Source organism: Rousettus aegyptiacus, unplaced genomic scaffold (genome assembly GCF_014176215.1).
Source record: "Rousettus aegyptiacus isolate mRouAeg1 unplaced genomic scaffold, mRouAeg1.p scaffold_m13_p_4, whole genome shotgun sequence".
Classification (NCBI taxonomy): domain Eukaryota; kingdom Metazoa; phylum Chordata; class Mammalia; order Chiroptera; family Pteropodidae; genus Rousettus; species Rousettus aegyptiacus.
In genome coordinates this window covers 17,802,387-17,816,571 of record NW_023416307.1, presented here as the reverse complement: position 1 = coordinate 17,816,571, position 14,185 = coordinate 17,802,387, and the positions used below count along the sequence as shown (strand labels likewise).

Below are 14,185 nucleotides of genomic sequence, written 5' to 3'. Positions count from 1 at the left end.
AATCAATGAATTTGCAGTTCCATATGTTTCAAATATTTATTATCGAGCTTGGAGATAAAACAGGAATGAGTTGGAGTGCTTGATACTGAGATAATAAAGGAGGCACAGTTGTTGGTATTGACACATTCTAGGGCATGACCCCGAGACTGTTTTATTCAAGAGAATATATCATATTGTTGGGAGACCAGAATTCTTAATGCATTATCTAAATAAATAATATTACCAATACAGTCATGAGATGTTGACAGTGAGCTCAGAGAAAATCTTTTGAGACATAAAGTGGAGGAATCCAGGGCTCAGAAGATGACCCCAAAAAGGAAGGGCTGTGGTGGTATGGCCTATTACAAGTTTTTCCTGTAAAGAGTCAGATGATAACTATTTTAGGCTTTGCCAGCCACATATCCCATTCTCCTCTTTTTCTTTTCCTCCCCTCGCCCCCCCACCCCCTTACAATGCTTTATAATGTGTAAACCATTCTTAGCTTGAGGTTGTGCAAAAACAGACCACAGAAGGTATTGGGCCTGCAGGCCGTAGTTTTCTGGCTCCTGAACAGGCCTGGAGTCAGAGGGAGTAGTCTTGAGAAAATACCTGAAAGTGGAATTGCTTGTAATTTTCTAGGTTTTTTTGTTTTGTTTCGTCTCACCTTCCCCCCACCCCAAGGGACAACCCTATTTTGAAATCACATTATTGCCATTAAATTTTAGTAAAAATTAAACCATTCTAAAAATGTTATCATTCTTATCAGATATAGTGAATACTTTCAGAATGTTAGTTTCATTAACTCTCTGGCTCTCTCCTCTTGTCTTTATGCTTCTATGACTTTAATTGCTAAAGAGAGTATTTGTTTAATGTGAAAACATCACAGGCGACTTTGGAGTATTCGGATCTCTGGTCAAGAGATGTTTGTTTGTAAGCATTCATATTACAGTCACTACCTCCTACCCTTGAGGAAAGAACAGATGGAACAATCCAGCCATAGATAAGCTCAAAAGTTTATTTTAAAGCAATCAATGCATTTTGTTTGTTTGTTTGTACATGGTACAGAGATAACCAATTCAGGACCACAGATTGAGTATATATATTTATTACATTTAATATTAACTTTCAAATCCCTTACTTATTTACTCAGAAAATTATTTCAGATTGTATTTTTAAAACAATTTATTGCTTTAAATATGTGTAGCACATTCTCTTGGTTGCCTGCTATTTTCTTATTCCTTAGCTTAAGAAAATATAATTTTCTCAACTCTAAAACCCCCATTTTGCAAAATTCCTGGTGACATAGTCCTAGAAAATGAAACAAGAAGTCTATTGATTGGAGTTTCTGGAATAGCTACTGAATTCCCAATAAAATAGAATAGCCTCATATGTAACTCATCTTTTGCTATACCTCGTTTCTGCCTAGCTAGAATATTCAGGTAAACAGTTATAAAAAATGGCATTAAACTGAAGCAATAGCTTTTGAAAAAAAAATTGGTACTTAAATAGGTGAGTAGGAGTATTTCAGACCATTGATTAAAACCTTGACATTACTTAGATGAGCAATATTTACTTGCATTAATTCTTCTGTAATTCTAAATAATAGCCAACTCAGAAAAAGAGTATACAATCAGACATTTTAAGAAGATGAACAATGTTAACAGGAAAAAATCTTACAGAACTAACAAATATGTGAAAATTGAATGAAATTCCTCAGAGCAAAAAAAGAAAAGAGTGATTATTTATAGTTAAGAATTATGATGTTACATGTGAACCTTACTAGACCATTCCATGAAAGGCCATTTTCTAACACCTAGATTTTCTGTCTTGGGATTTACTTTATTTTAAAAATATATCATTGATATATATTTTACTATAGATTTTCCCTTAGCCAACTCACATATTGATTTTTCATCTTGCGAGTAATTTTGAGGTCCATGAAAAGTAATCCATGGACTCCATTCTCAATGTGGTTATGTGTCACTGGAACTCCAGCATTTTGAAGTCGGGTGGCATACATGATTCCATCATCTCTTAAGATGTCATATTGACATGTGATGATGTAGGTCCGAGGTAAACCATGCAACTTCTTGTCATCAGCCAGCAAGGGGAATACTCTCACATCCAAGAGAGCTGGATATTTTTTTGATAACTCAGAACTACCATAAGTTGGATTACTATAAACATGTCCTTTTTTAAACCTCTTAGGGAGTAAGGAACTCCAATTAACAAATTTAAGTAGATGACTTGATTCCTCAGGTACAACTTGGTTGGAAAGCATGGCTTTTTCAAGTGATCTATCTGCTGTAATATATTCACTCCAGGACCTGACTACAGCTGATTTAAACAGAGATGGAAAATTTGAATTTTCTCGATATGATGGTGTATCCATATCAAGAGCCTGAAGGAGAGGATTAAATAAAAACTGGATCTTGGGTTTGATCTTGCTATCCGGATCATCTGAGATCTGGGGAACAATTAAGATTATTTGCACAGAATATTTTCATTGTAAAACTATAAACTAACTGTAACAAAATAAGTTCTACGTGAATTCATAATCTCAAAGACTTTAGTAATAATTGAAATACCATCTCAACAAACTTTCAAATATTCAAAATGGGCTTCTTAAACTAGATACTCTTTAATGAAAGAATACTTTTAAAATTAGAGTTGACATACCATATTATATGATTTTCAGGTGTACAACATAAGTTATTCAACATTTACATACCTTACAAAGTAATCACAACAGTAAATCTAATAATCATCTGTTGCTTTACAAAGTTATTTTGGTACTATTGACTATATTCCCTATGCTGGATGTTACATACCTGTGACTTATTTATTTTTTAAAAGAAGTTTGTACCACTTTTCCCTTCACCTTTTGTTTTTACCAATCCACCCAAACCTTTTCCTCCAGCAACCATCTGTTTGTTTTCTATATCTATGAATCTATTTTGTGTGGTTTTTTTTTTTGAGATTCTGCATGTAAATGAATCTTACAGCATTTGTCCTTCTTTATTTGACTTATTTCACTTAGCATAATACCATCTAGATCTATCCATATAGTCACAAATGGCAAAATTTCATTCTTTTTCATGACTGAATAATAGTCTATTGTGTGTGTGTGTGTGTGTGTGTGTGTGTGTGTGTGTACTACATCTTTATTCATTTATATATTGATGGACACTTAGGTTGCTTTCACTTTTGGCTATTGTGAATAATGCTGCAGTGAACACAGGGGAGCAACTATTTTTTTGAACTAGTATTTTCATTTTCTTCTGATAGGTACACAGAAGTGAAATTTCTGGAATGTATGGTTGTTCTATTTCTAGATTTTTTGAGAAAAAAGATGCTTTTACTTTGAGAATTATCTGTTCAATACTTATGGATAATGCAAAAACATCTAGCAATATTGCTAATTAAAAATTTAATATCCTATCCTTTATACCAAGAATGACAACCAGAAGGACTGCATAAACCTGACCTTTTCACTCTTTTGTTAGTGTTAAGAGTTTATTAAAAATACTAGTCTACCAATAGGCTTTGCCATGGAGAGAAAGGATTACTTAATAGAGATTTCCGAATTGGCTCCGATGCTAAAGTGACATACTGTTTTCAGTGATTAGGACAGGTTTTCTGTGTGAAACATTCTATTCAAAATCACTCTTTCCTTTTCAGGCCTAGATACTAATATTTGTAAATGTTTGCAGCCTGCAAAGAAGGGTGAACAAATACCATAGAGAAAATAAGTGATCTATAAGTTAGAATAAAATTAGAAAATATATTTTAATTTTTGAAAATATATACTTTAAAATTCAGTTTTACATGTTTTTCAAAGTGCATAATATAGCATACTATAAAAGATGTATATAACTTCTATATAAAAATACAAATGTTGAATATATCTTATTTTGCAAGTTGTAGTGTTTATTAACATTAACTATAACTATAATGGTCAAAATAGGTCATTTTTGATACTTTAGAGACCATTTCTGAGCATCACTACAGGTTACCAGTTATATTTATAAATTTCTACATATGACCTTCAAAACTACTCTGTAAAGTTGAAAGCGTTCATTTTGCCTCATAACTGAGGAAATGGGTACTTGGCAAGATTAAGTAAACTAGTCAAGATCACATCTGGAAATTACTGTATTTCAAGAAAACCCAAATATCCCGATATCTAACCTAGTGCTTTTTCTGCTATTTGAAGTTTCAAATTTCTGTTCTATATTGTTGTTGGAACAAAGCCTAATTATAACATAATTTCCTTTTGAGCCTACTTTTTAGTGTAAAAATATTTAATGAAACATATAACATCAATGTTTTTTAATTGCTTTAAACCCATACTTTATTGTCAAGTCAACTAATAAAATCCAAACTTCTACACCAAATTCATAGGTAACTTCCCTTCATGGCTCCCAGTATTAAATGAGATTAGATTTTAAACAATCAATGGCAGTTTTTTTTTTGTTGTTGTTGTTCATAGAAACAAAACCTATTTTACATATAATCTGGAAAGAAAAGTTATTTATTATTATATTATTAAATGACATGAAGTAATTAATTTTAAATGAAATCTCTTAAATATTTTATTTCTTTTTTGTAGGTAGCATAGAAATCTTTGTGCTATTAATTTTCTAAAAATAGTATGACTTTTCTGGCAATAGAGAAATTCTCCATTGCAAATCGTTGAATCCATCTGAATAGTTAATAGCATGAGAGCATCATTGTATGGTCTTGCAAGTATATAATCTCATTCATCTGGCTAGTGTAATATTTTACTGACACGTATCGTATAATTTTAAATCAACAATCTATTTAGACAATTACAATTTCATTAAGAAAGAAAAAAATTTATGACAGGAGCACAGATTGACATTTTGATGTTTAACGCATTTCTTCTCAATATTCTCTTTGATATTTCCAAACAATCACTATCCTTATATTTGAATTTATGTTTTAACATATATATTAAAATAGTTTATTAGTAGACACTTTTTAAAAATACAACTTAGAAATGATGAACATCATACCTTTTGCACTATTGCTGCAGCTAAATTCCCTCCTGAACTGCATCCAACAACGCCAATTCTCTCAGGGTTCACGCCATATTTTGCAAGAACTTCTTTGCGTAAGAACCACTTGAAGGAACTATATACATCTTCAAATTGAATTGGGAAACGATACTCAGGTAGTAATCTGTGGCTGTGAAGAGAAAACATGGTTATGTTGCTTATATTTTTACTTTTCATTAAAGCATACACATGCCAGACATGTACATATCCTATGTGTATGATTCCTTTAATTTCCATTGAACACAGACATGTAACCAGAACTTGGACATTGAAATAGAACCTCACCAGTGCCCCAGACCTTCACGTAAACTCTCTTCTATCCAATCTCCTCAACCTCTGAGTATCCACTAACCTAGTATACAGCATAGGTTAATTGTACCTGGTTTTGCCCTTTAAATAGATGGAATCATATAGCATGTATTCCTGTGTATTGGGCTTCCATTGTGCACTATCATGTTTTTGAGCCTTATCTCCTTTACTATGCACTTCTGTCTTCCCATAGAGTACTCTGTTATGTGAATATACCACAACTCATTTATACATCAAAATACTGACATTTGAGTTGCTTGCAATCTCAGGTTTTCACAAACTGTGCCGCTATGAATATTCTAGTACATGTTTTTTTGATGAACATATGTATGATATATATCAATAAGTGTTATTCATGGAGTTATGCATATATGCTTTGCTTTACTTAATATTGTCAAAGAGTTTTGGAAAGTAGTGGTACCAAGTTATTCCTGAACCAGCAGTTTATGGTAGTACCTCTTGATGCACATCCTCACCAACACTTGGTATTTTATATCTTTTTCATTTTAGCATAATTTGGGGGATATAGAATTATCTCCTTGTCATTTTAATTGATATTTTCCAGATATATGATAACTCTTTATATTTATTGGTTATTTGGATATATTTTTCTGTATGGTGTCTTTTCTAGCCTTTCCCCCATAGATACATATTTGTATATTTTGGGATCAGAAAAAGATATGTGTATACGTATACATACATATATCTTTTGATGAATGTACATTTTTAATTTTGAATCTAATTACTTCATTAAGCTATATGTAATTCATATACCATAAAATTTACCCATTTAAAAAGTGTAATTCAATGATTTTTGGTGTATTCAGAGAGCTGTGCAACCATCATCACTTTAGAACAACTTTGGAACATTTTATCACCCCTAGAATAAATCCTACCCATCAGTAGTCACTTCTCGTTTCACCTCACCTCTGTCTCGAGCCCTAGGCAACCACTAATCTACTTTCTGTCTCTGTAGATTTGCCTGTTCTGGACATTTCATATAGATAGAATCATACATATAATATGTGGCCTTTGTGACTGGCTTCTTTCACTTACCATAATAATTTCAAGATTTATCCATGTTATAGCATTTCTTTTCATTGATAATTAATCAACTTTCAATTGTATGGCTAGATTACATTTTATTAATCCATTCATCAGTCAATGGACATTGGATTTTCACTTTGGAGAATTTATGAGTAATGCTGCTATGTACATACAAGTTTTTATAGACATGTTTTTTGTTTTCCTTGTGTATATATACCTAGGAGTAAAAATGCTGTCATATGTTAACTCGATGTTTAACCTTTCGAGGAACTGCCAAAATATTTTGCAAAGTGGCTGAGCCTTTTTACATTCCCACCAGTACGGAGGGTTCCAGTTTCTCCATGTCCTTGCCAATACTTATTATTATCTATGTATTAATTATAGTCTTCCTAGTGGGCATAAATCGGCATCTCATTGTGGTTTTGATTTGCTTTTCTCTTATGATTAGTGATGTTGAGCATATCTGTTAATGTCCATTTTAATAGAGTCAAAATTATATTATTTTTATTCAATGAAATTTATATTTAATATAAATTTAAAATATTTAAAGGTAAGACCCTAAGTTTGCATAAAAATTTTAAAGTATATTTTATCTTTCATAAATGTGATTCATTAGTAATTTCAATGACTCTAACATAAGTGTGTATCTTACAGCATCATTTGACTTGCCATCTCAAGAAAATAATTTTTAAAAAATAAAGTTGGAATACGAAACAGTATAAACTTGTATTTTCTAAATTCTACATGACTATGTTCCAACTGTATAATAATGATAAATAACTTCATAGCCATGGCTGTTTCTTTTAACATTTTCTTTCTGAAGTTTAAGTTTAGATAGGCGTATGAAGCTCTGACCTGGTCTACCTAGCAAGTCACCCTTAATTTTAGTGTCCTAAATCTTCTCTTCGACACAGATTACTGATCCAACAAGTTATTTTGCACCAACTCATTGACCACGTCTGTTCATTTGATAATACATTTTAACATTTTAGACTCAAGTGCTGCATATGGAGCTAAGTTCTTCTCAGGAATATCACAACTTTATCTTCATAATGACCATCTAAAGTAGGAATTATTATGATGTATTTTTATAGATGATCCCAGTGTTCTCATTGCTAAAATCTGTGAATTAAATACTGAGAGGAAATGTGGTCCAAGTTGATTTGTCCTTGGATAGTATAGTTAAAACTTTAGCTTTTCCTTCCTGCCAGAATAACACACACATAAATATACAGATTTTTTTTTTCTTGACTCTGATTAGGCAAGGCCTGGCCTTCACTTTTTATCACCTACTCAATAATAACTAAAAAACATTTGGCATAATCATACAATAAAGCTGAGAGAATTGTGGCATGTAAGGCATCTTGTCTGAAAACAAACCAACAGAGCTCTTACTTGGTTGATACGACAACAGTGTCAAGTCTATCTGCTGTCCATCTTGAAAACAGGTCATAATTTTGTGAAGCTGAAATAAAAGTATGTTAGTGACAATGAACAAATGAAGAGGAGACTGTTCCCTTCACAGAAAAATCCTCCTATGCTTGCTTTGTATTTGGACAGTTCTCCACCTGCTTCATATTGTAATACTAAGGAGACATATTTAATGCTAGACTTAGTCATAAGAAACCACCTCTCCACAACTCAGAAGAATTTGAGTTTCTCAATGAGCCTCCTAATTGCTCTTTGTTTCTTTTATCTTTTGTCCTGCACATTTGGTCATTGGCTTTTCTAAGGCAGTTTCATTCTCTAGAAAATCCCCTTAACTGGAGGAGATATCTGGGTCTGTATTAGGTGATATATATTTAAATAGAAAAGAGACAAGTCACTGACTTGACCAATGTGCTGTCAGATGTGTGATCCAAGGAGATATAAACAGACTTGTGGTAACACAAAAGGACCACTTAAATCTGCATGGGACAAGAGAAAAACATCTGAAAATAAGTGGGGTAGAAAGACATTTCCTTAAAATACAAAACTACAACTCCCTCATTCCCTGCTTGCATCTGCACTACTATCCTAAAAATGTATCTACCTAAGCCCTAAGTTTGCCTCTTTTTCTCTTGTCTAGGAAGAAGCCTTGGTACTCTCCTTAACCATCTCCAATCCTCCTGTGTATATTCAATTCTTTTACCAATGTTCTGCATCTTCTTCCTTCTTTCCTCTGTGTTGTTTTTTCATTGGACAACACTCTCAGCCCATCTATTTCGTTACTTACCTTTATTTTCTTCAGTTTTAGGAACTTGTTTATGTCTCTCTCATATAAAACAAAAAAATAAAATGAAATGCTCTTACTTAACTCTCCTTTCAATCTATCATTCACTTGCTTATTCCTTTTATGATTAAGTTCCTTTAAGGCCAGTAATCATTCTTAACATTTCCTTACGCCTTGCTTTTTGGTGTCTCTCCACATTCATAAAAAATTACTTTTTATTAATCTTTCTTTCTTGAGACTCATTCTTTGGCTTTCTTTGTATTTGTTTATTTTCTTTTTATCTCTTTGACAACTTCTAGGTGCTTTTGCTGGGTGCTTATTTCTTCACCCAACACTATGTCTCTGTCCTTCCCCCATTCAGTCATTCTATCAGAGCAAGACGATTATCTCAGATCCTCTCTCTCTCCTTTCTTCCTTTTCCTACCTCCATTCTATCTTCCTACACCAACAGAAAATTTTACTTAATTTTAAGACAGTAGCATTTTTTTTTTAAAATTTAAACTAATTTATTCTTCCCTCTCTGGAGTTCAGAGCCCTTAAATTCAAACTCAATGCAGAATCCATTCCCTTAGTTAATCAATATCCCATTCATCTAAAGTAGAACAGATGAATATTAAACACTCTGAGACTCAGGCCGGTTAGGTGATTTTCTCAAAGTCACACAATTGGGACTTTGGTTCCAGTGGTTATACATGTAAACGTTTTTTTCTTTTTTACTATAATTTTATATGTCAAGAAATTTGTAACCTACATACTCAATCTTCATTACCGTGGTCTGTTATTTTCTACATTTATCACTTCATAACACTTACGGGCTGATTAGAGATTATTTCCATTAGAATGTAAGCTTCAAAAGGCAGGTAGTTTTGTTTGTTCAAAGACATATCCGGAGCTCCTAGAATACTGCCAGGCATGTAGTAAATATGTGAGTAAATGAGTGAATGCATTAGATGGTTTTCTAATATCAAACAGGAAAAAAATAGCTAAGCATACTCTCTTAGACTATTTGCAATTAATATGAAAACTTTTGTGCTCTCAGCTTTAATTGACAAGAAAAGCATACATGGAAGAGAGTAATTAAAGTCTTCAAGGAAGAGTCAATCTTTGCCAGAAGAGCAAAACAAAAGAAGACGAGAGTTCATAGTGCCTGAGCAGAAGCACATTGTATAACTACGCAAGATGTTATTTTGTAATAAAAGTTTTGCATACTAACCAGGTGACAGAAAATTTTCAAATCGTTCACTTACCAGCACTGTTACCACTCCAGCCACCACCATGGATGAAAAAGATACCTCTTCTTAGTGCTTTGGGCTGCTTCTTCGGCACATATACACGGACGGGGATGTGGTTGAAAGTTGTGTCAGTCACCGTGATGTTTTCATCTGAGGTTGGTGGAACTTTCTTTTCATCCATAAAAAACCTCACGGAAGCCAAAAAATGGTTAAGTCCCAGCAGTTCGATGAATATAGCCTGAAAAGGAAATTCATGCACATCTTAGAATTCAAATTCCAGATGTCAGAAATCTATGAACATATACAATACACATTACCTTTAAATAAGCTCAAGATCAATTAACTAAATTCTCAGACACAAATCCCCTTTGGTCCTTTCAGAAGGACCAGAAGGACAGAAGCTGTGCTCACATTTGGTCCTTTCCACCAAAAATGTGTCAATTCTCTGCTAGGTTTTAGGGATACAGAGTTTAGAACATGAGAAATGATCTCAAGAACCTCAGAGTTAGGTGGGAAACATAACATGTAAATTGTTAAAAAATATAAATGCTGCCATAGAGCTCTGCACATAGTACTTTAGGAGCAAACAGCAGGAGTAGTTGCTGCAGTAGCAAATGAAAAAGAATTTTCAAAAAGGAAGTAATAATTTAATCTGAGTCTTAAGGAAAAACCCTTACAGGCAGAAGAATTAGTTTAGTTTGCAGAGGAGGAGACTGTTGTTGACCCAGGGAGGTGTTGTAAATCTGGGTGCACATGTGAATGGTAGACAGAGTTAGGGGTGAAACAATGGGTGGGAGAAGGGAAGGCCAGCCTGCTACCTGCAAACTGTTCTTTCGCCCTAGAAAAGTCAGTGTCCTAAGCACTTTATGTGTATTAATCTAATAATATTAATGACTTTCATACATATGAAGTTGGTAATATCACCATATTCAGAGATGAGGAAAATAAGCTCGGGGAGGTTAATGACGTAGTCCAAAGTCACACAGCTAGTAAGTTATGTTTTCCAGGATTTAAAATTCAGTAGTTTGATTCACGATAGCATAATCCTTCAATAAAATGTATAAACACATACTCAAAGATTGCCAGGGAAGGAAGCCAGCCAAACTAGTCAAGAAAAACAAGAGGAATTAAGAGAATAATTGACTGCACTCAGGATAATTCAGATAATTTAGGAATGAAAAAAGACACTAAAACACTTTTGAAGATGGGTTTTCTTTGAGAGTTCTGAAAATGTATTGCATTCATAAATGGTGAACAAGCTACAAAAAAAAAAGCTACCTGGAATGAAAAGTTTATATATATATATATATATATATATATATATATATATATATATATATATATATATATTTGCTTAAGTAATTTTTAAAAAAGTAATAGCAGAGATCAAAGAAAAATAATCAAGGACCTATTGCAAATTATAGAGCAAAGAGCAAAAATGAGAAAAAAAATATTCTGTTTCTTGAAACTTTGATAGCTCTATATTGCTTGTGAAATTAAATCAAAATTTGCTGTCGTTGCCCACAGAGCACTGTGTGATATGACGTCTAACCTCTCCTAACTAAATCACAACTCCCCCACATATTCCAAATGTCTCATATTTCTTAAACTTGTCAATATTTTGCAGTTGGGACTTTTGCACTTGTTGCTGGCTCTGCTCAAAAACTTTCCAAATCTGTGGTTCTGGTGCTGGTTCTTTTTTATAATCTGGTGGCTAAGCAGATGTTTTCTTTTCAAAGAGGCTTTTTTAGACCACATATACGGCAGGCCCACTCTTGTCATCTTCCCAAATTACTTTTTTTTCCTCCTGCTTATCTCCCTCGAGCTAATTTTTATGATCTGAAATTATCCATTCATTTAAATCTAATTTGTTATTTTTCTTCACTAGAATGTAAGCTCTGTGGGGGACAGACTCTTTGCCTAATAAGATTTGATAGAGAGTTTAATTGTTGAATAAGTGGAAAATTAAAGATCAATTTAGTAGTCACGGCAACCACTGATTTAAGTTCTAGAAAGATATATATATTTTTTTAAATGAAGGAAATAAAATAATCAAAGAAGAAATAGGAAAACATCCCCAAGAAGCCAAAGAGTCATATCTTTTTTCACAGGCCAGCAGCAGAGACACAGCCAGGCAGGCAGTTGCCTTGACACTCCAGGATCTTCTCTTCCAAATTTGTACATCATGCTTTTCATCATTAACCCTGGGCATCTGCCAACCAGCCAGCTAGCTTATGGAGTATTTCTCCTTGAGAACTTACATGCCCTATACTCTGGATTACAAAATGATTGAATGAAAGTCTATTACTAACACAGTGCTACAGACTCAGATGATCTCTGATTTTCTGACAAATTAAATACTAAACAACATCTAGGAATTTCAAACAAACGTCATTGTTATGACATTAATACTACCTAAACAAAGCATTTTTAATAAAAGCTGCTAAAAAGCCTCCTCACTTTTCTTTGTTTTTAACATGAATGTGATATATAAGCAAGAAATCAAATGAAAAAGGAAGCAATATTTCTTAATAGTAAATACACAAAAAGATGATGCATTTATTTTTAAAAGGTGAGTAAATCAATCAGTAAATCAAACGAACAAAAAAAAATGAGCAAAATCCTGGAAAAATTTCTCCCAATCAAATGGTTGCATATGCATGTGAATTCATAAAACTTCAGACTTACCAAATGTATTACGGCTTTATATTTTGCATTAAGCAATATTAATTTCCATGGGTCTTCAAAATCACCTGGCAGAGGTATATAAACATAATATGCTACAAGGACCCCCACGATCAGGAGGTACAAGGATTTTCTTCCCATGATGTGGTTTTTATGTTCCTCTGTCTTCAAAAGCCTCCTCAGAGAACAAACTTGCTTAATATGCCAGAATAGTCCAGAATAGTGTGCTTAGTAGTGCTCCGGCTTCACCAAGGAGTTGTATCTAACTGAACATAGAGTTGCTCACTTAGTTTTAGGATTGGCATAATAAGGTTAAACTTGCTAATTCAGAAGTGATTATGGGAGTGAAGGTTCAAGTTCAAGATATAACTGGAAACTAGTTCTGTCAATTATTACACCCTTATCTGTGTTCCAGTGGACGAACAGGTATTGAGTAATAACTTAGACAAAAAAGTACTTTAAAGCTAATGAAATAGTCCATAGAAAATATACAGGATGCAGAATTTTTGTTCTAAAGTAAGTTATCCTAAAATAGGGGAAAACAAATGAACATATTTTTAAAACGAGAGTACAGAAAACAAGATAGCTACCATCCCTGCCTCTAGAGAATTTACATTATCTTGCAGGAGACGAAAATGTTAGCAATTAAGTCTGATAATTTTTTAGAGGAGAGTTAGAAATAATGACAATACTAATAATAGCGAATTAGTAAATATTTATTAATCATTCTGCGATCTAGGCTCTACGCTAAGTGATTTATATACATAATCTGAAGCGGTCTAAACAGTAAATCTATGAGACCAGTATTTTTTTTCCATCAATGAGTAAAATGAGTTTTCAGAAAGTTTAATAACTTGACCAAGGCCATATAAATAATTTTAAAGCCAAAAAATTCCAGATGGCTAATGAACTACATAGAAAATTTTTAAAATAACCTTTAAAAAAATCAATTTCTTAAACCTAGTACATATACATACATGTTTGGAAATACAGAAAGGTCATCATCACATCTCTGCGTTGCTGTGATCACTGCTATTGATGCCTTAGCGTATTTCCTGTCATAACTATTTTCTATGCACACATCTCTTTTTTTCTTCTTATGACTTGGAGATAAGTATTTCTGCAAGGAATCCTGGCTACTTTTGGCAGAGAATGAAGGTAGAGAAAATCTGGCACCAGATATACTTATTGATGCTAGGTCATTTTATCATGTGAAGTTATAAAATATAGATTTAAAGTATATGAATTTATAATATTAAATTTAAAACTGCAAGATTATTTCTTAATTTCTCTATTTTTTATAATTGCAATAGTTTTCCAAGTAAGTATTTTATTTTTCTTTTATATTACTAAAATCTCGTATTATTGTTGTGAGATTAGAAAACACCAACTTGCAAAAAGGAAAATAAAAAACATTGAAGCACTCCATGGAGTATATTACTTTTAAAGCAGCATACTGAGAAAGCAGTTAAATTTGATGAGTATTTTTATACTTTCTGTACATTCATTTTGGGTGTAATAGCAATACAATATTAAAGTAGATTTAAAAAATAATAAATGCAACAAACCAGTGGTCACCCTGCAACCTGACTTGATGACGTTTCTACTTGTGCACTTTTGGCTTATGCTTATTTGAACGC

At 32.9% G+C, this 14,185-nt stretch overlaps 1 protein-coding gene across 1 annotated transcript; it reads right to left on the bottom strand.

Moving 5' to 3' along the window:
* Window positions 1-976: 976 nt before the first annotated feature.
* Window positions 977-13,392, bottom strand: AADAC (arylacetamide deacetylase). The gene is made up of 5 exons (XM_016158909.2): window positions 12,549-13,392; window positions 9,876-10,098; window positions 7,812-7,881; window positions 5,019-5,190; window positions 977-2,446 (listed from the first exon to the last, which is right to left on the bottom strand). The coding sequence occupies exons 1-5, from the start codon at window positions 12,684-12,686 to the stop codon at window positions 1,853-1,855; spliced, it is 1,197 nt and encodes a 398-aa protein (XP_016014395.2). The 5' UTR covers window positions 12,687-13,392; the 3' UTR covers window positions 977-1,852.
* Window positions 13,393-14,185: the final 793 nt, after the last annotated feature.